The 19,957-nt window shown below is 49.2% G+C and overlaps 1 protein-coding gene across 1 annotated transcript in view; it reads left to right on the top strand.

Annotated features, from left to right (window-relative positions):
• Positions 1-19,712, top strand: part of SNRNP200 (small nuclear ribonucleoprotein U5 subunit 200) — a 28,889-nt gene extending 9,177 nt beyond the window's left edge. The window contains exons 12-45 of the mRNA XM_024571785.4: positions 181-318; positions 555-710; positions 1,273-1,443; positions 2,858-3,051; positions 3,262-3,385; positions 4,724-4,873; positions 5,114-5,224; positions 5,773-5,904; positions 6,073-6,261; positions 6,596-6,793; positions 7,159-7,311; positions 7,419-7,499; positions 7,747-7,830; positions 8,420-8,526; positions 8,851-8,969; positions 9,236-9,390; positions 9,505-9,694; positions 9,867-10,040; positions 10,944-11,104; positions 11,421-11,648; positions 11,975-12,166; positions 12,254-12,432; positions 12,640-12,791; positions 13,584-13,692; positions 14,917-15,025; positions 15,519-15,708; positions 15,803-15,967; positions 16,175-16,296; positions 16,513-16,656; positions 16,766-16,942; positions 17,246-17,406; positions 17,507-17,588; positions 19,075-19,167; positions 19,260-19,712. Of these exons, the coding sequence (XP_024427553.1) occupies positions 181-318; positions 555-710; positions 1,273-1,443; positions 2,858-3,051; positions 3,262-3,385; positions 4,724-4,873; positions 5,114-5,224; positions 5,773-5,904; positions 6,073-6,261; positions 6,596-6,793; positions 7,159-7,311; positions 7,419-7,499; positions 7,747-7,830; positions 8,420-8,526; positions 8,851-8,969; positions 9,236-9,390; positions 9,505-9,694; positions 9,867-10,040; positions 10,944-11,104; positions 11,421-11,648; positions 11,975-12,166; positions 12,254-12,432; positions 12,640-12,791; positions 13,584-13,692; positions 14,917-15,025; positions 15,519-15,708; positions 15,803-15,967; positions 16,175-16,296; positions 16,513-16,656; positions 16,766-16,942; positions 17,246-17,406; positions 17,507-17,588; positions 19,075-19,167; positions 19,260-19,403 (5,034 nt within the window). The 3' untranslated portion in view covers positions 19,404-19,712. The remainder of the gene's footprint in view (positions 1-180; positions 319-554; positions 711-1,272; positions 1,444-2,857; positions 3,052-3,261; positions 3,386-4,723; positions 4,874-5,113; positions 5,225-5,772; positions 5,905-6,072; positions 6,262-6,595; positions 6,794-7,158; positions 7,312-7,418; positions 7,500-7,746; positions 7,831-8,419; positions 8,527-8,850; positions 8,970-9,235; positions 9,391-9,504; positions 9,695-9,866; positions 10,041-10,943; positions 11,105-11,420; positions 11,649-11,974; positions 12,167-12,253; positions 12,433-12,639; positions 12,792-13,583; positions 13,693-14,916; positions 15,026-15,518; positions 15,709-15,802; positions 15,968-16,174; positions 16,297-16,512; positions 16,657-16,765; positions 16,943-17,245; positions 17,407-17,506; positions 17,589-19,074; positions 19,168-19,259) is intronic.
• Positions 19,713-19,957: the final 245 nt, after the last annotated feature.

The following is a 19,957-nucleotide window of genomic DNA, read 5'->3' as shown; positions in this document are numbered from 1 at the left end:
TCAGAAGTGGAAGCTTTTCTCTCTTGATTTTGAACCCAGAGGATGATACTGATCCCTCTGGTCTGGTCCTTAGTAGAGAGTACACAGGGAGCTTGCCAGGAAATGTAGTCCTGGAGATCCCTCAAGAACACAGTCTGCTCAGGGTGCTGCCAGTATAATACGAATGCCTATTCCTTTCAGCAACTGCTCCCGGTGGAGAAGCTGCCCAAGTATGCACAGGCTGGATTTGAGGGCTTCAAAACGCTGAACCGAATCCAGAGTAAGCTCTACCGGGCCGCCCTGGAGACAGATGAGAACCTGCTGCTGTGCGCTCCCACTGTAAGCACTGCCCTGGCTGTTGCTTTCTTGTGGATTTGGTGTATGTTTTTGGTGGTAGGAGGGCTCGTCTCTACCTATTTGCCCCAAATCTTCATTCTTTGGTGAAAGAGATGTTAAATGTTGAATAAAATTCTTGGGATATGCTCTAGTCTCTGTTTTGATGGTGAGCCCATGGGATTTAGGGCAGTGAATGTTCCCAGGTAAACAGGCCTACTCATGTTTGACCACTGTCTCAGGGGGCTGGTAAAACCAACGTGGCCCTGATGTGCATGCTCCGGGAGATCGGGAAGCACATTAACATGGATGGCACTATCAACGTGGACGACTTCAAGATCATCTACATTGCTCCCATGCGGTCCTTGGTGCAGGAGATGGTGGGCAGCTTTGGAAAGGTAAGGGTAGAACTCTCCTCCAGAAGATGTTGGTGGCGCTATCACAGGTTGGGGGCAGGCCCAGTGCATCACTATGTCTTGTATCAGGGCATCTCTGCAGTGTCTCAGAGGTGTGTTTTCCATTTCAGAGATGTTGCTTGACCCAGGTACAGAGTGTTTCTGAACCAAGAATGTGTTTGACCTGTTCTGGCCTTTGCAAGGGTTTATCATCTTTCTGTCACCCTCTGCATAGCAGTTTTCTCCAGTTCTCATGAGCATTGTTGGAGTAGTTAGGAAGCTCTCATGTGGCTGGGGTTGATAATAGACCTGCTGGTGTTCGTCCATGTCCTGTGCTCTACACATTTCTATTTCCCCCTCTTGTGCGGAGCTCCCGGAGAACCTTTGTCTGCTACATTTTCCCAAGTGTAAACATGGATTTGTTCGTATGGTCAGTCTCATTCATCTGGTATTTCTCTAATGGGTTCATACCTACTTCCAGTACCCTGTGCTCAGACTTGTCAGACAGCTTGGTGGCAGGGCCCCCTGCAAGCATTCTTGCCTGACATGCCTTTCCTCCACCCAGCGCCTGGCTACATATGGCATCACTGTTGCAGAACTGACTGGCGACCACCAGCTGTGCAAGGAGGAGATCAGCGCCACTCAGATCATCGTCTGCACTCCTGAGAAGTGGGACATCATTACTCGCAAGGGTGGGGAGCGCACCTACACCCAGCTCGTGCGGCTCATCATTCTGGTGAGCTGGGGGCACTTGTTGGGGCACAGAGATCAGTCTGGTCCAGGAAGTTTTCTCCAGTTACTGGCCTTTGTAATGACCTGTTGTCAGCATTGCTTTTATCATTAAACGATAACCTGCACTTCATTGAAAATATCCCAGTAGGTACACAGTGATTGCTATGTTATTCTTTACGTCTTTTTTGATGTCTGAAATTGAGGTAGATGTAAACAGACGAACGAGAAACTAATCGTGTCCTCCCAGAACATCAATGGGATTTATAAACATAAATAGTCCATTCTCAGAGGGAATAAGTGAGGAGTCAGGATATTGTGTCCCATAGAAGCAGAAGTGCCTGGGGACCAGTCACTCAGTCTGAGTGTAGTTGAAGTTGTCTGGGAAAGCAGAAGGAAGAGCTCACATGTTGGTTTTCGGTGTTCTAGAACGGGCTTGCAGGCTGTGGCTAGTGGTTTTTGTTTTGTTGGAACACAGTCATACCTATTGTTTAGATAATGTTTACAGCTGATTTTGTGCCACAATGACTGAATTGAGTATTTGTTAACAGTGACTGTGGCCCACAGACCTAAAGTATTGACTATCTAGCACTTTAAGAAAAAGTTTGCTGCCCTGGCTGGTGTGGCTCAGTGGATTGAGCTCTGGCCTGCAAACTGAAAGGTTGCCAGTTCAATTCCTTGTCAGGGTACATGCCTGGGTTACAGGCCAGGTCCCCAGTTGGGGCATGTGAGAGGTGACCGATTGATGTTTATCTTGTACATTGATGTTTCTCTTCTTTTCTCCCTCCCTTCCCCTCTCTCTAAAAAAATTAACATTAGGCATGTTACTACAAATCTTAAAAAAAAAAAAAAAGTTTGCTAACTCGTGCTTTAGAGCTTTGCTACCCAAAGTCTTGGTAGAAATACAGAGTCCCTGGCCCCACCCCACAGCTACGGAAATGCAGTGTGCATTTTAATGAGGCCCCGTGCCGCTTTGTTTCCATGCTAAAATTTGGGCAGCACAGCATTAGGCCCTGTGAACTCGCCATTTAATGCACAGTATCTTTTGTACTTGGTGAAGATATCAGCCCAGAAATGAATCCTTTACTTGTTATAAATGTGGTTTGATTAGAAGCTCCATTTTCAGTAAAGAAAATAACCTTTGTGTCAAGTTATGAACCACTTTACCCGAAGTATCAGATTTTCTTTTCATAAAACGTTTTACTAAACTGTAGCGAGGCAGCTCATTGCAGAGCATGTTATTTCCTGAGGGTGGGGGTGTTGATGGTGAATTTCGTATTATCATTTGGTTTCGTGTCTTGGGATCCCTTTTCTTATTTATTTGGCATATTAGGCATGTTACTACAAAATGCAACTATTGTCAGGAAAAGGGGCTCCATTTCTCTAGTCTTGGAGGTAATTTGCTGCTCTCCATTCCTTAGGATGAGATCCATCTTCTCCATGATGACAGAGGCCCTGTCTTAGAAGCTTTGGTGGCCAGGGCCATCCGAAACATTGAGATGACCCAAGAGGATGTAAGACTCATTGGGCTTAGTGCCACCCTCCCCAACTATGAAGATGTGGCCACCTTTCTGCGTGTTGATCCTGCCAAGGGCCTCTTCTACTTTGACAATAGGTATGAGACAGGGAGAAATCGAATGAGGTGACCTTCCTGTTGTCTTTTCCCCTTGCCATGGAGCTCTCTTGCACTGGGTTTTAGAAGGGCCTCTGTATTTTGATGTGATATGACTCCCAAAATAGGAATATTGCTCCTGGGCATTGAAAAGGACTGTTTACTTCCCTGATATTCTATGCCAAAGACCTCATTTGTCTGTTGAACTTCCAGCTTCCGCCCAGTGCCTCTGGAACAGACTTATGTAGGCATCACAGAGAAGAAAGCTATCAAGCGTTTCCAGATCATGAATGAGATAGTCTATGAGAAGATCATGGAACATGCAGGAAAAAATCAGGTCTGTCTGTGGGTTCTTATCATTCTTGGACTCTGTTCTTTTGAATTTTTGGTTTACTAATAATTAGGCAAGATCGGCAAAGATAGAGAAGATACAACCCAAAACACCAATATCAGGAATGAAGTGGATATTACAGAAGCTGTAGCTATTGAAAGGATAATAAAGGAATACTCTGAACAACTTTTTACACATAAATTTGACAACCTGGAAGAAATGAGCCATTTCTTCAAAAACTGTCAACTACCAAAATTCAGCCTAGATGAAATAGATAACCTGAATAGTCCTATAAACCAATAAAGAAATTGAGTTTGTAATTTAAAAACTCCCAAAAAAGAAATCCTGAGGTTCAGATAGTTGGTCTTTGTATCTGCATTATCAAGGGTTTCTTCCATAAAAGATCTGGGGGGCTTACACTGAAATGTAACTCAGTAAAAATAAAGATGAAAGTTACTGAAAGAGGAGTCGGCTGTAAGGTATGGTACGATTTTTCATTTGAAAACTGGCTTTAGCCATGTTAACGAAGACACAAATTAAGGAAAAATGACAGATCGTATATTTTTGTCTGATAAACAGCGTTGAATTTAGGTGAAGAGATGAATTTAGATGAAGAGACAAGTCTTTTCTTCACACTAAATACTTGGAGGACTTTATTTCCTACAAAATGGTGCTCGTCTCATACTGAGACTTTTTTTTTAATGTCACCTGAGGACACGTTTTCATTGTTTTAGAGAGAGGGAGAGAGGAAGGGAGAGAGAAACATTGCTGTGAGAGAAAAGCATTGACTTTCTCTAGGGATTGTACACTCCTGGACTGAGGCTTGAACCTGCAGCCTAGGTATGTGCTCTGACCAGGATTTGAACCGTCAACCTTTCAGTTACGGGACAGGGCTCCAACCAACTGAGCCGTACTGGCCAGAGCCTGAGACTTATTTCTTAACATCCTTTTATGAGGCCAGTGCCTGTTATTTCATAAATATTTTAGCTATTATTTTGCAGACACATTCTTCAGGTGGCTTAGAATCTTACTGAACACAAATTCTTAATTAGATTCCTGAATTTGCATCCTAGTTGTATATAAACTTGCTGTTAATGATATGATGCTGTGAGTTAGTTTGGTTTCCCAGTTCCAGGACATTCTCACTATACTGGATGGTTCATTCTTTTAGGGTCTTACCAGTCCTGTTTAAGCTTCTGAGAGAGTCCATTCCTGCCATGGCTCCTCTTCAAGACCGCTGCTTTTGGCCTTAAGATGGTGCCAGTATGTTTCTTGCTGCTGGTACTATGGGTGGGACTGTGGGAGCTGTGTCTCTTGACTGTGGCAAACCTGGTTTCTACTTAGGTGTTAGTGTTTGTCCACTCCCGGAAGGAGACTGGGAAGACGGCCAGGGCCATCCGGGACATGTGCCTAGAGAAGGACACCCTGGGTCTGTTTCTGAGAGAGGGCTCTGCCTCCACAGAAGTCCTTCGGACGGAAGCTGAGCAGTGCAAGGTGAGGAGACACAGGCCAGTTCTCCCTTTCCTACCTGGGAACTGCCTCAACCCCAGGTTGTCCAGACGGTCCTTCAGGCCTGTACCCTCATGCTGCTGTTTCACACCAGTTAAGGCTGATTGTCTGGATGTGGGTGTATAGAGCACGTAACGAGAGGGTCTCGTGAAGAGATTTATTTCCTCTCTGGGAGAGTTCCCACAGGAAGGCTCACCTCATCACATGTTTTTTTCTGTTCCACAGAACCTGGAGCTGAAGGATCTTCTGCCCTATGGCTTTGCCATTCATCACGCAGGCATGACCAGAGTTGACAGAACACTTGTAGAGGATCTCTTTGCTGATAAACACATTCAGGTGAGGGTGGACGAAGCAGAGTTCAGAAGACCCAGAATGTCAAAGGTTGTACCCTACGTTTGTGCCTGGTACTTTGTTGTTTGCGGCTCAGGTAGCCTGTGTCAGAGAGTTGTGGTAGGCGCAGTTGTGGTCCCACCTTTCCTAGCTCTTCACATACTTCCTGGGGGAAGGTGAGTGAATTTAAGAATGTCTAGAAGCACAGCACGTTGGTGACTCCAGCTAGTGCCAAACAAGGCCCCACATCGTCAGGGCCTGCCTTGCTCACGTTCTCTCCAGGGAGGGCCTGTGTGTGTGTCTGGTGACCCTCAGTTGATTACCGTAGGTCTGCACTTCTGCCCCGTAGGTATCTGTAGGACCTTGAAAGGTTCTTTCTTGAATAGATGAGGTGTCTGAGGACCCATTTCCTCTTTATTTTGGTGTCACACTGATAAGGATGGGACCCGCCCTGGTGCTGCTAGAAGCTCTGGGACTGGGTGCCTAGAGAAGCTGGGGATAGTGACCCTCTGGTGGTAACATCTGTTTTCCTTCTCACCTTGCTTTGCCTCTAGGTTTTGGTTTCCACAGCAACTCTGGCTTGGGGTGTGAATCTCCCCGCACATACAGTCATCATCAAAGGCACCCAGGTGTATAGTCCAGAGAAGGGGCGCTGGACAGAACTGGGGGCACTGGACATTCTGCAGGTACAGATCCTTTGAGTCTGTTCTTGGTGGGGAAGAGCACCCTGTGTACAGGATGCAAGGGTGCTGAAAATAGGGCAGATGGAAGGCGAGGGTCTATAAAGGAGAAACTTGGAATCCTACCCAGCAGCCCTGTGGCCACAGCCCTCTTGTTTCCTCTCTCCGCTCTAGATGCTGGGACGTGCCGGAAGACCCCAGTATGACACCAAGGGTGAAGGCATACTCATCACCTCTCACGGGGAGCTTCAGTACTACCTGTCTCTCCTCAACCAGCAGCTTCCTATTGAGAGCCAGATGGTGTCAAAGCTGCCTGACATGCTCAACGCGGAAATCGTGCTGGGCAATGTGCAGAATGCAAAGGTAGGGAGGGCACTGCTCTTGGCGCCCCTGACCTTCTCCAGAGAAGCCAGGGTACCAGGAGTGGGATGGTCTGTGCGGTGGTGCTGCGGGTCACCAGCACCCAGGGTCCTCCAGCGTCAGTATAAACAGTTCCAAACTGCTTGGGTCTGGCTGACAGTTCCCCTTGTTAAAAGATCTTAGAAAGGACTCCTTTTTTTATAATGAAATATTATAAATCCTCAGAAGATACATAATATACATTCTTGTAATTGGAAGTTAATTCCAAATGATTCTTGGGAGCTTTTCATTTGGACACCAGTTCTCCATGCTAAGGCCCAGGAGCTGTCTCCCGTAGGATGCGGTGAACTGGCTGGGCTATGCCTACCTGTATATCCGAATGCTCCGATCCCCAACTCTGTATGGCATCTCTCACGATGATCTCAAGGGAGACCCACTGCTGGACCAGCGCCGACTGGATCTGGTTCATACTGCTGCCTTGATGCTGGACAAGAACAATCTGGTCAAGTATGACAAGAAGACAGGCAACTTCCAGGTGAGTAGGCCGAGGGATGAAAGCAGAGGTCTCAACAAAAGTCATCGTCCCAGGAGACATTTTCCAATCACTCTTAAATTTGAGCCCTGCCTAATCCCCATTGCTTAGAACTGTAGAAAGCAGGTGGGGTTGCACCGTGCTGATTGACAGTGCCTCCTTTCTGGAACTTGAGTGGAGGTAGCTAATTTATCTGTCTTTTCTGTGTGGGTGTTAGTTCACTGTAGGTCAGATTATTGTGCCATCTTTCTTCGTATACTTGGGCCAGGCACTTGTGTTGTGATGTGTTCATCCAGTGGGTTCCTGTTGTCTGCATTCAGAGGTCACAGCCTGTTAATGCTTGCATTGGATTGCGTGTTCCTTCATAGGTGACAGAACTGGGTCGTATAGCCAGCCACTACTACATCACCAATGACACAGTGCAGACCTACAACCAGCTGCTGAAGCCTACTCTGAGCGAGATTGAGCTTTTCAGAGTCTTCTCATTGTCTTCAGAGTTCAAGAACATCACTGTGAGAGAGGTGAGTCCACAGCATGTCGTGACAGGTAGCTGGTACTGCCAAGTTGCTGGGTGGGTTCTGTCCACGGCCATCTGGTGTTTCCTTGACCTGTTTCCTTCATGTGGTAGGAGGAGAAGCTGGAGCTGCAGAAGCTGCTGGAGAGGGTGCCCATCCCTGTAAAGGAGAGCATCGAGGAGCCCAGTGCGAAGGTGAGCCCAGCATCTCTGCTTGGGATAAGGAGAGGTGGTTTTCAGAATCTTGTGAAAGATGGACCTTGGATTGGGGTTTGTGCTTGCTAACCTGCTTGGTCCTCCCAGCATCCTTCCCACATGTTCTTTTTATACGGAACAGCAGTTACTTAATGTCCAAATCAAGAGGTGCCCAGAGCAGAAGTGTGATTTATTTCCTTGGACTGTTCATGATTGGCTGCCTTCTGGCTGACCTTGCCTTTTCCAGATCAATGTGCTTCTTCAAGCCTTCATCTCACAGCTGAAATTGGAGGGCTTTGCACTGATGGCCGACATGGTGTATGTCACACAGGTGAGGGCAGAGTTGTGCCACCTGGAGAGGGGGCCTGAACAGTTCACCCCCGTGTGTGCGTCTTGGACAAAGTGGGCTGAACCACTAGTAAGGGTGTGGGAAACGCTGAGGTTTGTTTCTCCTGGCTGGCTCATTGGTTGATGCATGTGTGGTACAGCCACTCTGGTTTACTGCTCTTGAGCGTGTGGGAAAGTAAGGACTCAAGAGAGTGCCCGGAGGGCTCCATAGAGAGATTCACAGGACACAGTGTCGGCTTCCCTGGAGAGCAATTTCCCACTGTGGCTGCTGGCTCAAAAATAATCCAGAATTGGCAAAGGTCTTTATAACTACTAGAGCTTTGAATACTAAGAGAGCCAGAAAGCTTTAAAATCACATGGTGAGCTTCAGGTTAAAATGTGTGGTGAACTCAAGCTGCCTTTTCTGCAAGAACCTACTATATGAAGGGGGAAAGAGTAATTACAGAGGGACTTTGTTTTTGAGTGGTGAGGCTGATTACATCAGAGTGAGGCAGTTAAAGTGTATGGACAGTGGCTTCATTAGTCTGGGGACAGTGGGGACTTAACAGAGGGAATGTTTTGTCTTTCCCCAGTCGGCAGGCCGGTTGATGCGGGCCATCTTTGAAATTGTCCTGAACCGGGGTTGGGCACAACTTACAGATAAGACGCTGAACCTCTGCAAGATGATCGATAAACGCATGTAAGGGCCTTGGGCTCTGGCAGCTCATCACTGTTGGGATCCCCAGGCGGAGGGTGGTGGGAAAGCTGTAGAGTGCACCTGATCTCCGGTCCTGATGCATGAAATGGAACACGCACCTGGGGGAAGTTGAGAAGAGACTAGGCTTTGAGGGGTGGTGGTGGTGAGGGTTGGCCCTCAGGTCCCACAGCTGGCACAGTTCTGGATGTCCTTGTTTAACAGCCATATCTCGTGTGGTCACAGCTGATCTCTCGGAAGCCGTGATGAGGGCAGTTTGTTACAGGACCTGCACAAGGGACTAAACTGTTTTGTTTTCTTTGCTGGTAGGTGGCAGTCCATGTGTCCACTGCGTCAGTTCCGGAAACTCCCCGAGGAAGTAGTGAAGAAGATTGAGAAGAAAAACTTCCCTTTTGAGCGTCTGTATGACCTGAATCATAATGAGATAGGTGTGTGGGAAGCCATCATCTTTCTGGGTGTACAGCCAGGTGTCTTTCTAAGTCTTGTGCCCTAATGTCCTGGTCACCTCTTATGCCCTCTCAAGCACTAGGCCAGCTCCTGGTCTTGGCCTTTGACTCCTTTGGGCTCTACTGAGAGTGAAGGGAAGGGCCTGAACACACTGGAGTAGAACATGCCACTTCCCTGGTGGCCCCCAGTGTGCAGACACGCTTGGCAGGCCGGGTGGCAGCCCCTGTGCCCTCTTGTGTCCTCACAGGGGAGCTCATCCGTATGCCAAAGATGGGCAAGACCATCCACAAATACGTCCACCTGTTCCCCAAGTTAGAGCTGTCTGTGCACCTGCAGCCCATCACGCGCTCCACCCTGAAAGTGGAGCTGACCATCACGCCAGACTTCCAGTGGGATGAGAAGGTAAACCTTTGCTTGGTGGAGGCAGTGGCTTTAGTGTGATCTCGAGGAGAGCTGGGCTGGAGGTGCCGCGTGCCCACAGCAGCTCATGTTTCTCCTGCTTGTGCCTATTTTCAGGTCCATGGTTCATCGGAAGCATTCTGGATTCTCGTGGAGGATGTGGACAGTGAGGTGATACTGCACCATGAGTATTTCCTACTCAAGGCCAAGTACGCCCAGGACGAGCACCTCATTACATTCTTTGTGCCTGTCTTTGAACCGCTGCCGCCTCAGTACTTCATCCGCGTGGTGTCTGACCGCTGGCTCTGTGAGTGTGTCTCCTTTGCACAGCCCCTTAGGGACAGGTCCTCCCAGGGCAGTTGTACAAGTGACCTTGTGGGGGAGAGCAATACATCTGCTGTGTCGGGGTTCCAGTGTGCACAGTGGGGTTCTGGGAGCCGTTAGGTAAGGAGGACTGCCTACTGTTTGTCTTCTGGCAGCTTGTGAGACCCAGCTCCCTGTCTCCTTCCGACACCTGATCCTGCCAGAGAAGTACCCACCTCCCACTGAACTTCTGGACCTGCAGCCCTTGCCTGTGTCTGCCTTGAGAAACAGCGCCTTTGAGAGCCTTTACCAAGATAAATTTCCTTTCTTTAACCCCATCCAGACCCAAGGTAGGTGTGTCGGTTTTCCTGGAGGCCATGTACAGTCACCGGATGTTTTCTGTGCCAGAAGGGAAGTAGGGTGCTCAGGTCTCGCAGGCGGGGCGGTCCATCAGCGCTGACTGAAAGTGTACCCGGTCATTTCCTCTCAAGTCCTTAGTTAGGGTTAGATTTGCTCTGCTTCTTTGCTTCTTTGTTCCTCTCGCTGAGGAGGGTTGGTGGGGGCATTGTTGTTTCTCAGGCTCAGGAGCCTGCCTGCCCCTGGCACTCAAGTGTTGGGCAGAGTGTCCAGCATTGACCGAGGCCTCCCCCTCATCCTTTGGATAACAGTTGCATCCATGGCACACCGGTGTTCTGAGTGCTGTAGGCTGAGGGCATTGTGGATGTTTTCTCTTTTATTCTTGCCACCAACACTAGGAGGCATTTAATATGTGAGGTATTACTATCAGCGTCCTATGTGACAGTTGGGGACCTGAGGCAGAGAAGCACTCAGTCAAACAAACTAATAAACCGGACTTGGACTTTGACAGAGTCTCAGAGCCAGGGTTAGGCTGTTCCTTTCTTTCCTCATTAGACTCTTTCTAGGAAACATGAGAGTATTGGAAGCAGAGAAAAGCAGCCAGGGCCCTTTTGCTCTGCATCCTGGTCCCTGAGAAGACCAACTAAGAAGCAGAGAAGGAGACTTCACCTCCTTTGCTTTTGTTGTCCTACAAGTCTCCATGGGACTGGAACTCTTGATGTTGGTTCCCTCCTTCCTTCTGTGTGGGAGAAAGACTAAGGAGGGGACAGCTGGGCAGCCCTACTGTAGGGCAAGGCCACATCGATCGCCCCTGGGTGCTGGCCCCCGCTGTCTGTGTGTGATGAGTGCTCTGAGTCTTTCCCTCAGTCTCACGCTGCTGCTCCGTCGGTTTGCAGTGTTTAACACGGTGTACAACAGTGACGACAACGTGTTTGTGGGGGCGCCCACTGGCAGCGGGAAGACCATCTGTGCAGAGTTTGCCATCCTGCGCATGTTGCTGCAGAGCTCGGAGGGGCGCTGTGTCTACATCACCCCCATGGAGGCGCTGGCAGAGCAGGTAAGCAATTGGGGTGCTGTCACCTCTGCGCCTTCCCAGAGGCTGTTTCCATCTGTGAGTGCAGGTTAAGCTTCACTAAGCCCCCAAATTTGCAGTGTCATTTGGGGCAGGACTGTTTGCTTTTTCCTGGTCCTTCCTTCAGTTTGTGAACTAAACAGAAGCCTCTCGTTGCTTAAAAGTTGGTGTGGGTTATAAAGTAGCTCAGGAACTACGGAGAAACAGGTCTGTCTCCGGCTTCTTTGCTTTTTCTTGTAATAAAGGAAGTGTTGCCTGGCCTGGCCTGACACTTTCTGCCCTCCCTGTCCCTGCCTGCCAGGTGTACATGGACTGGTATGAGAAGTTCCAGGACAGGCTCAGCAAGAAGGTAGTGCTCCTGACAGGCGAGACCAGCACGGACCTAAAGCTCCTGGGCAAAGGCAACATCATCATCAGTACCCCCGAGAAGTGGGACATCCTTTCTCGGCGCTGGAAGCAGCGCAAGAACGTTCAGAACATCAACCTCTTCGTGGTGGATGAGGTCCACCTCATTGGGGGCGAGAATGGGGTATGGTCTGAGTGCGCAGCAAAGAAGGGGGCTGCAATGGGCTAGGATGATCTTGGCATTGGTCCTCATGTTTGAGTCTGAGGCCAGGGACTAGGGTGTTTTCCCAGGAGGACTGTTCTTGTCACCTTATTCCAAAGGGAGGATGTGAGACTTTTTAAGGTACTCATAGTAGAGATTGGCTTCTGTGGAAGAGTTGGAGCCCCTAATCAGAGGAGGAACTAGGAGATCATTTTGAGGGCTTTGGCCTGTGCACGAAGGGTAACTCAGGGCTGAGGGTGGTGCCTGGGCCTGTGGTGACTTCTCGCCCTTCTGTCCCTCTCTCCCAGCCTGTTTTGGAAGTGATCTGCTCCCGGATGCGCTATATCTCCTCTCAGATTGAGCGACCCATTCGTATTGTGGCACTTAGCTCCTCACTCTCGAATGCTAAGGATGTGGCCCACTGGCTGGGGTGCAGTGCCACCTCCACTTTCAACTTCCACCCGAATGTGCGCCCTGTGCCTTTGGAGCTGCACATCCAGGTAGGACCTGCTCTTCACATTTCTCTTGGCCTTCTCTTTGGAGTACCAGGTCTTGTAATGTCTGTCTCTTTTCTCCGTGGTGCCCAGGGCTTCAACATCAGTCACACACAGACTCGTCTGCTGTCCATGGCCAAGCCTGTGTACCATGCTATCACCAAGCACTCTCCCAAGAAGCCTGTCATTGTTTTTGTGCCATCTCGCAAGCAGACCCGCCTCACTGCGATTGACATCCTCACCACGTGTGCAGCCGACATCCAGCGGCAGAGGTAGGAAGGGGCCAGGCTCTGTCCACTTCCTCTTTTCTGGTCTGGCTTCTGGGGGTGGGACTGAGGGGAGTTGGTTGGGTCAAGTGAAGCTGGCCCACCCTGAAGGGTGGTCTTTATGAGGGCGGGCGGGGCTGGGCAACTGCACAGTTGGAGGTGTTTGCCAGGGCAGGAACCTCTCCGAGCAGAATCATTGCCTCTGCTGCCCAGGTTCTTACATTGCACTGAGAAGGATCTGATCCCATACCTGGAGAAGCTGAGTGACAGCACACTCAAGGAAACACTGTTAAATGGGGTAGGCTACCTGCACGAGGGGCTCAGCCCCATGGAGCGGCGCCTGGTGGAACAGCTCTTCAGCTCAGGTAAAAAGCTTTGTGGCATAGAGTGAGATCATTGTGTCCAGGGCTACCGCTTGTGATAGGCTTTAAACTTTAGGGTGTGGGTGCTAGTTCTCTGCAGCACACTAGTCATTTTCAAAGTACTTTACTGATTATTGAATCCGTTACTGCATTTGATTCTCCCAATAATCTTGTGATGTTGATGGGACAAATGTTATCCTTTTTTGCTAGAGAGAAAGCAAGCAGACACACAAGGCTGTATCATGTCAGAACCCGGTTTTCTAGACCAGCATCTTTAGCCTCTATACCTGGTTTTCCATGGACACCCAACTTGCCGAGGTTGTGAGACCACAGATGTGCAAATGCTATTGTCATCGCGGCAGTGGTGGAGCCGCCGTGGATGTGGTTTTTCCAGAATCACATCCTGTCAGTTTTACAGCTTTGAGTCTGCCTGGGTTGGGGAGCACTCAGAGAGCTCAGTTTTGCTGCCACAGGCTGAGCCAGCCCATGGCTGAGCTGGTACTTTCCAGTGAGCAGGGCCAGTCTGTCGGGCAGGAAGCCTAGCTTTGCGGGGGCTGGGAGTTTAGTCCCAGGATGACCTCATTGCCCCCAGGATAGTCCCTCAAGCAGGTGACTCCGGCGTGGAGCCACCTTCCACAGTACTGCATTCGCCCTCTTAGTCATATCAGACCTTGTTCCAGCAAGCTTTGCTCTGGGCTCCGAAATAAGATAAGCCTCTACCTGCCCCGGAGGCAGTAAATCCTGCCTCAGCCAAGGGGCCCTGCACTCAGTCGTCTTCTCCCCTCTGCTGCTCAGGGGCCATCCAGGTGGTGGTAGCTTCTCGGAGTCTCTGCTGGGGTATGAGCGTGGCCGCCCACCTGGTGATCATCATGGACACCCAGTATTACAATGGCAAGATCCACGCGTGAGTCCAGCTATGCTCTGTGCCAAGGGGAGCCTTTCCTAAAATGGACATAACACCTGCAAACCCAGAAACCAGCTGTTAGGAGGAGAGGTGTTCGGGCAATCACCAGTCAGCCGAGGTTCCGGCACAGTCTTGTTGTGGGGAGGGTTTTCAGTCTCAGGACCTAGGCTCACATTGGCTTCTATAGTTGTCCTGTGTTTCAGTAAGTGGAGAACCGGTAGTTCAAGCTAGAAGGAACCTTAGGGTTTATGGAGTTAACTTGTTTCATACATTGGGAAACCGACTTGGTCCATGCCACACACCCTTGGGTTGACAAGAAGTGAGAAGATAGGGTTTTCCTCAGAAAAAGCTCAAATAATTTAACTCTTAATAATAATTTTTCCCAAAATGCAGGTTATTTTTGAAATGAGTTTTATTTCTGATGTCTGAATCTACTTGTAGGTTTGGATTTAAGTCGGGTGGCTCGATAATTGATGAAATAACAGCTATTAAGTTTGGGCAGCTTTTGCCCTGGCCAAGTGGCTCAGTTGGTTGGAGCGCTGTCTCAATGTGCCAAGGTTGCGGGTTCGGTTGTCAGTGAGGCTCACACAGGAATCAGCCAGTGGATGCACAGATGAATGGAACAACAAATCAGTGTTTTTCTCTCTCTCCTCTCCCTTGCTAAAAGAATCAATTAAAAAATCAATAATATAAAAACAGGTTTGGGCAGGTCTACTTAGATATGTGATCTTTTAGTAGGGAGTCACTTGGCTTTTGGCATTAGATGAATTTGTAGCTTTTTATTTTTTTAAACTTTTAGGGAGAGAGGGAGGGTGGGAGAAAGAGAGGCAGAGAAACATGGATGCACATACATCAATTGCTTGCCTCTCACATGCCCCCACCTGGGGACCTGGCCCGCAACCCAGGCATATGCCCTGACCCGGAATTGAACTGGCTACCTTTCGGTCCACAGGCCGGCGCTAAATAATCCACTGAGTCACACCAGCCAGGGTGGATTTTTAGCTTTTACTCCAGGACCCTGAGCAGCAAAGTCATAACTCTTAAACTCGAAAACTATAATGATGTTTAGATAAGCAAGTGAAACTAGTGCCTCAACACAAGAACTCATAAACCCAGAGTTTGCTATAATGTGCCCACATCTCCCCGTGTTTGCAGTTTATTCTGACGTTAGGGAGTCACAGCCTGTGTTGGTGCACTCTGCCTCTTTCCTCCCTCTGGCACTAGGTATGTGGACTATCCCATCTATGACGTGCTTCAGATGGTGGGGCATGCCAACCGACCTCTGCAGGATGACGAGGGGCGTTGCGTCATCATGTGCCAGGGCTCCAAAAAGGTCAGTCTTGGCCTTTGTGCCATCTGGAGGTCCTGGGCCTCAGAACACAGGCTTTCATCTTGTCATGGAGGTTTTAGTTAGTTTACATTCTTCCTGTCATCTGCTTCTTTTATTTTCCGTGTTGCTTTGTAATAAGCCCTTTAGCCATAGGGAGTTAGGCAGCCTTTTGTTTCTTTTTTTTTTTTTTTTTTTTTTTTGGCTGTTGTTGAGGTCTTCATCCTCTGGCTAGTTCCATCTTCTTCCTGCACTGCTCAGCCTGCATGACTCCAGGCACCCTCTGTTCCCATTGTGAAAGTGGTGCCAGTGAGAACGGGCACACGTACCCAGCATTCTGGGTCTGGACCCAGCTCATTTGTCTGCAGCTGCATTCGCCCGTTTTTGTCTTGGCTGTGTCTGTCACACAAGGGCATTCTCATTCTATTGAGTTGCCCTTGGCTCCTCTTTGTGACAACGGTGTCATTGGCTATTATTACCGCCCCTCCCTGATCCACAGGATTTCTTTAAGAAGTTTTTGTACGAGCCGTTGCCAGTAGAGTCTCACCTGGACCACTGCATGCATGACCACTTCAATGCTGAGATTGTCACCAAGACCATTGAGAATAAACAGGATGCTGTGGACTACCTCACCTGGACTTTTCTGTACCGCCGCATGACACAGAACCCCAACTACTACAATTTGCAGGGTCAGCAAACCTTGGAGCACACTGTCCTTGTGTGGTTTTCACAGCTCTTGTGGCTGTCTCCCTGTGACTCCTCACTTACCACTCTCCTTCACAGGCATCTCCCACCGTCACCTGTCTGACCACTTGTCGGAGTTGGTGGAGCAGACCCTGAGTGACTTGGAGCAGTCCAAGTGTATCAGCATAGAGGACGAGATGGACGTGGCGCCTCTGAACCTGGGCATGATTGCTGCCTACTATTATATCAACTACACCACCATTGGTGAGGGGCTGGCAAGAGCTACTGACTGTCTGTGGGGAGCCCTGTTCTAAAGGGGTGCAGCTCTCCGGGACTAGATGACAGGCTTCTAGTACCCGTGTCTGTTAGAGGAACATACTGCAGGGAGGGCAGGGGTGCCCAGACAGTTAACTCTCCCCCATGGTCCATTCTGCTGCTTTTGACTCCTCCCAAATCTTGTGTGTCTGTCAGAGCTCTTCAGCATGTCCCTGAATGCCAAAACTAAGGTGCGGGGGCTCATCGAGATCATCTCCAACGCGGCCGAATATGAGAACATTCCCATCCGGCACCATGAGGACAACCTCCTGCGGCAAGTGAGGACACCTTGGCTTCAGGAGAATGGCTTGTGTGCCCAGAGCACGGGATCTGTCACCACAGAAAAATCCCAGCATGCCCCTATCACGCATCCCCACCCATCTCTGAGTTTTGAAGGGTTGTGAGTCTGGGACAGATGGTGCTTTGGGCCTGAGAGCTGGTCTCAGGCTGCGTCACCTGTTTTCATCACCAGCTATTTTTCTTGTGCTTTCCAGTTGGCTCAGAAGGTCCCTCACAAGCTGAACAACCCTAAGTTCAACGACCCACACGTCAAGACTAACCTGCTCCTGCAGGCTCACCTGTCCCGAATGCAGCTGAGTGCTGAGCTGCAGTCAGATACAGAGGAGATCCTTAGCAAGGTAGAGAGTGGGTACAGTGTGGGCATGGGTGGGAGCACCCACAGGGGCCTGTGAAGTAGCAGTTCCCACCCCACCTCATCCCCTGCTCTTGTGCTCTAACCCCACTCAGGCGATCCGGCTCATCCAGGCCTGTGTGGATGTCCTCTCCAGCAATGGGTGGCTAAGTCCTGCTCTGGCAGCCATGGAACTGGCCCAGATGGTCACCCAGGCCATGTGGTCCAAGGACTCCTACCTGAAACAGCTGCCACACTTCACGTCAGAGCACATCAAACGTTGCACAGACAAGGTGAGCTGGGTCCAGACCTGGCTGAATCTGAGAGCTGAGTGTCCTGGACTTGGGATGGTGGTGGGGGGCGGGGGGGGGGGGGGTGAGTCACAGCAGGGAAGACTCCTGGTTCTGTCTGGTTCCTCTGAAGGTGTTATACTTTGAGATGCTAAAGAGCCTGACGAATGCGGGCCGTGTTCTCTCTGAAGCCATGTCTTTAGATGGCTGACCGTGTAGGCTGGAAATTAGCAGCCACTTAGAGCCCATTTCATTTTTTGTTAGCATGTGGTCTCTTCTCCCCTGACCTCTGAATACCCGCTACAGGGAGTGGAGAGTGTTTTTGACATCATGGAGATGGAGGATGAAGAGCGAAATGCACTGCTTCAGCTGTCTGACAGCCAGATGGCAGATGTGGCCCGGTTCTGTAACCGCTACCCTAATATCGAGCTGTCTTACGAAGTGGTGGACAAGGACATCATTCGCAGGTGAGCGAGAGGGCCAGGTTCCCTGCTGTGGGATCCCGCTGGTATGCTGTGACTCTACCGCTCTGGCATTGATGTGCTGTCCTGCTTTTCTCCCCACCAGTGGCGGGCCCGTTGTGGTGCTGGTACAGCTGGAGCGGGAGGAGGAAGTCACGGGTCCTGTGATAGCCCCTCTCTTCCCACAGGTATGTCCTGGTAGCTGGCTTTTCCAGGTATCTGCTGGAGGCCTTTTATCCATTGGTAGAGTCTGAGTACAAGGGTGCATTGTCACTAAGGAGGGAGATTTAGAGTAATAATGAAGTCATAGTCATAGAGCAAGAAGTAATCTTTCAGCTACTGGTATTTTTGTGGGGTTTTTTGTCTTAAATTTTTTGTTTGTTTGTTTTTGAAAATCTGCACCCTAGGACATTTTCCCATTGGTTTCAGAGAGAGAAGAAGGGAGAGAAAGAAACATCAGTGTGAGAGAAAAATAATCATTTAGTTACCTCTCATACGTGTCTGGACCTGGGGTTATATGGTGCCTGTACTGGGGATTGAACCGGCAACCTAGGTATGAGCCTTGACCAGGAATTGAACCTGTAGTCTTTCGGTTACAGGATGATGCTCTAATCAACTGAGCCACACCGGCCAGGGCTGCCTTAAAACAGTTTAGGCCCTGGCTGGTGTGGCTCAGTGGATTGAGCACTGGCCTGCGAACCAAAATGTCACTGGTTTGATTCCTGGTCAGGGCACATGCCTGGGTCAAGGGCTAGGTCCCCAATTGGGGACAAGCGAAAGATAGCCGATCCATGTGTCTCTCACACGTTGATGTTTCTCTTCCTCCCTTCCTCTCTCTAAAGATAAATCAGTAAAATCTTTTAAAAAAAGTTTTTTCTTTATAAAAAGTTTAGATGACTGGTCATTGCTGAAAATAACAGTTGAACATTATTGTCAATCTGTGACTATTAAAACACAAGTTGTCTGTAACCTTAAATTAAATGGCTTCAGGTCAGTTGGACTTTTCTAGGTGTTTCTTCTCTCTCGTTTCCCACTGCCACTTAATGTGCTTCTAGTTGCTTGTTTCTTAACACCAGAAAGAAAAGCTGATTTCTCATATGGGAGAGTAATTGAAGGTTGAAAGCTGAAACCAGATACACTAAGTTTAATTTTACAAACTGGTTTAATGCGTTCTGAGAAATGATGCTTTGATTAGGAATTCTTGGACTTTCTCAGAGTGGAGTGGCCAGCAGAAGTTTCTTAATAGAGGCAAGGCCCACCTCGGATGGATCCTCTCTGTGGGCAGGCTCGGCTCCACATTTGTTTTAAATCTGGCAGATGCGCCTTAAAAAGGTGTCTGAAGAACTCAGAGCTGCCAGGCCACATAGTCTAGGTCTCTAATAGTGGAATCCTGGAAGCAGTGGCAAGTGGTGAATGGAGAAGGTACTTTGGGACGAGGAAGCAAGCCTGAACCAAAAAACGCGTCTACCTGCTACTTAAACATTAAATTCATTTCAGGGAGATGCCTTACAACAGTTTCAAAATCTTAGTTTCATCAAATTAAATTTCAAGAGGAAGTTTTAGAAAGCTTCCTTTCTGGTTTGTTTTCAAACCTACTTTTGTAACCATTCTCACGGTCGCATCTGACTGTCAGTAGCGTTATGTGCTGAAATTTTCGGCTTCTGTTCACTGCAGAAACGTGAAGAGGGCTGGTGGGTGGTGATCGGAGATGCCAAGTCCAACAGTCTCATCTCTATCAAGAGGCTGACCCTGCAGCAGAAGGCCAAGGTGAGTGTCCACGGGCCCAGCATTTGTTCTGAGACAGGAGCAGGGTGCTCTCCCTGTGTCCTGCTCCCCTAATTCCTGCCTGTTCTCTCTAGGTGAAGCTTGACTTCGTGGCCCCGGCCACTGGCGCCCACAACTACACTCTGTACTTCATGAGTGATGCTTATATGGGATGTGACCAGGAATACAAATTCAGTGTGGATGTGAAAGAAGCCGAGACAGACAGTGACTCGGATTGAGGGCAGAGGCCTTGGCAAAGAGGAGCTGAACCCGAGTTAGGAACTTGGACAGTTGTGTGGGATCACAGCTGTGGGGACCAGGTCCGTGCGCAGAGAGAACTGCCAGTCAGTGCAGGTGCTGTCCCAGCCCGCTCCCACTCCATTTCCCTCCTGCTGCTCTGCCATCCCGGCTTTGGATTCAGTGTGTGCAGGTGTCACGTAGCTGTCGAGCATAAACTGTATAGCATTTTTAGGCATGCTGTTGGTGGTTCTTTGAATAGAGCTAGGCATTCTAAAATAAATTGGAGAAACCATTTGTCTTTGCAGTGATTCCAAATCAAGTTTCTTTTCTCTAACCTGAGGCTGTTGGTCAAAAAGATTTAACCACTGAATTTAGGATTAATACTTCTGGAGGACAAGGCTGTTCTTTGGGCTGTCACAGGCAGCCATTTCAGTAGTTACAAAGAGAGGGTTAGGTAGCTTCTTTTTAGTCAGTATACCTGGGCCCTCACCTAATTACCCAGGTATCACCACCGCTGCAGGGACTGAGCTGCAGGGAGAGATCACAGACTAGA

This window comes from Desmodus rotundus, chromosome 5, assembly GCF_022682495.2.
Source record: "Desmodus rotundus isolate HL8 chromosome 5, HLdesRot8A.1, whole genome shotgun sequence".
NCBI classification, from domain to species: Eukaryota; Metazoa; Chordata; class Mammalia; order Chiroptera; family Phyllostomidae; genus Desmodus; species Desmodus rotundus.
This window is presented reverse-complemented; position numbering and strand designations above follow the sequence as displayed.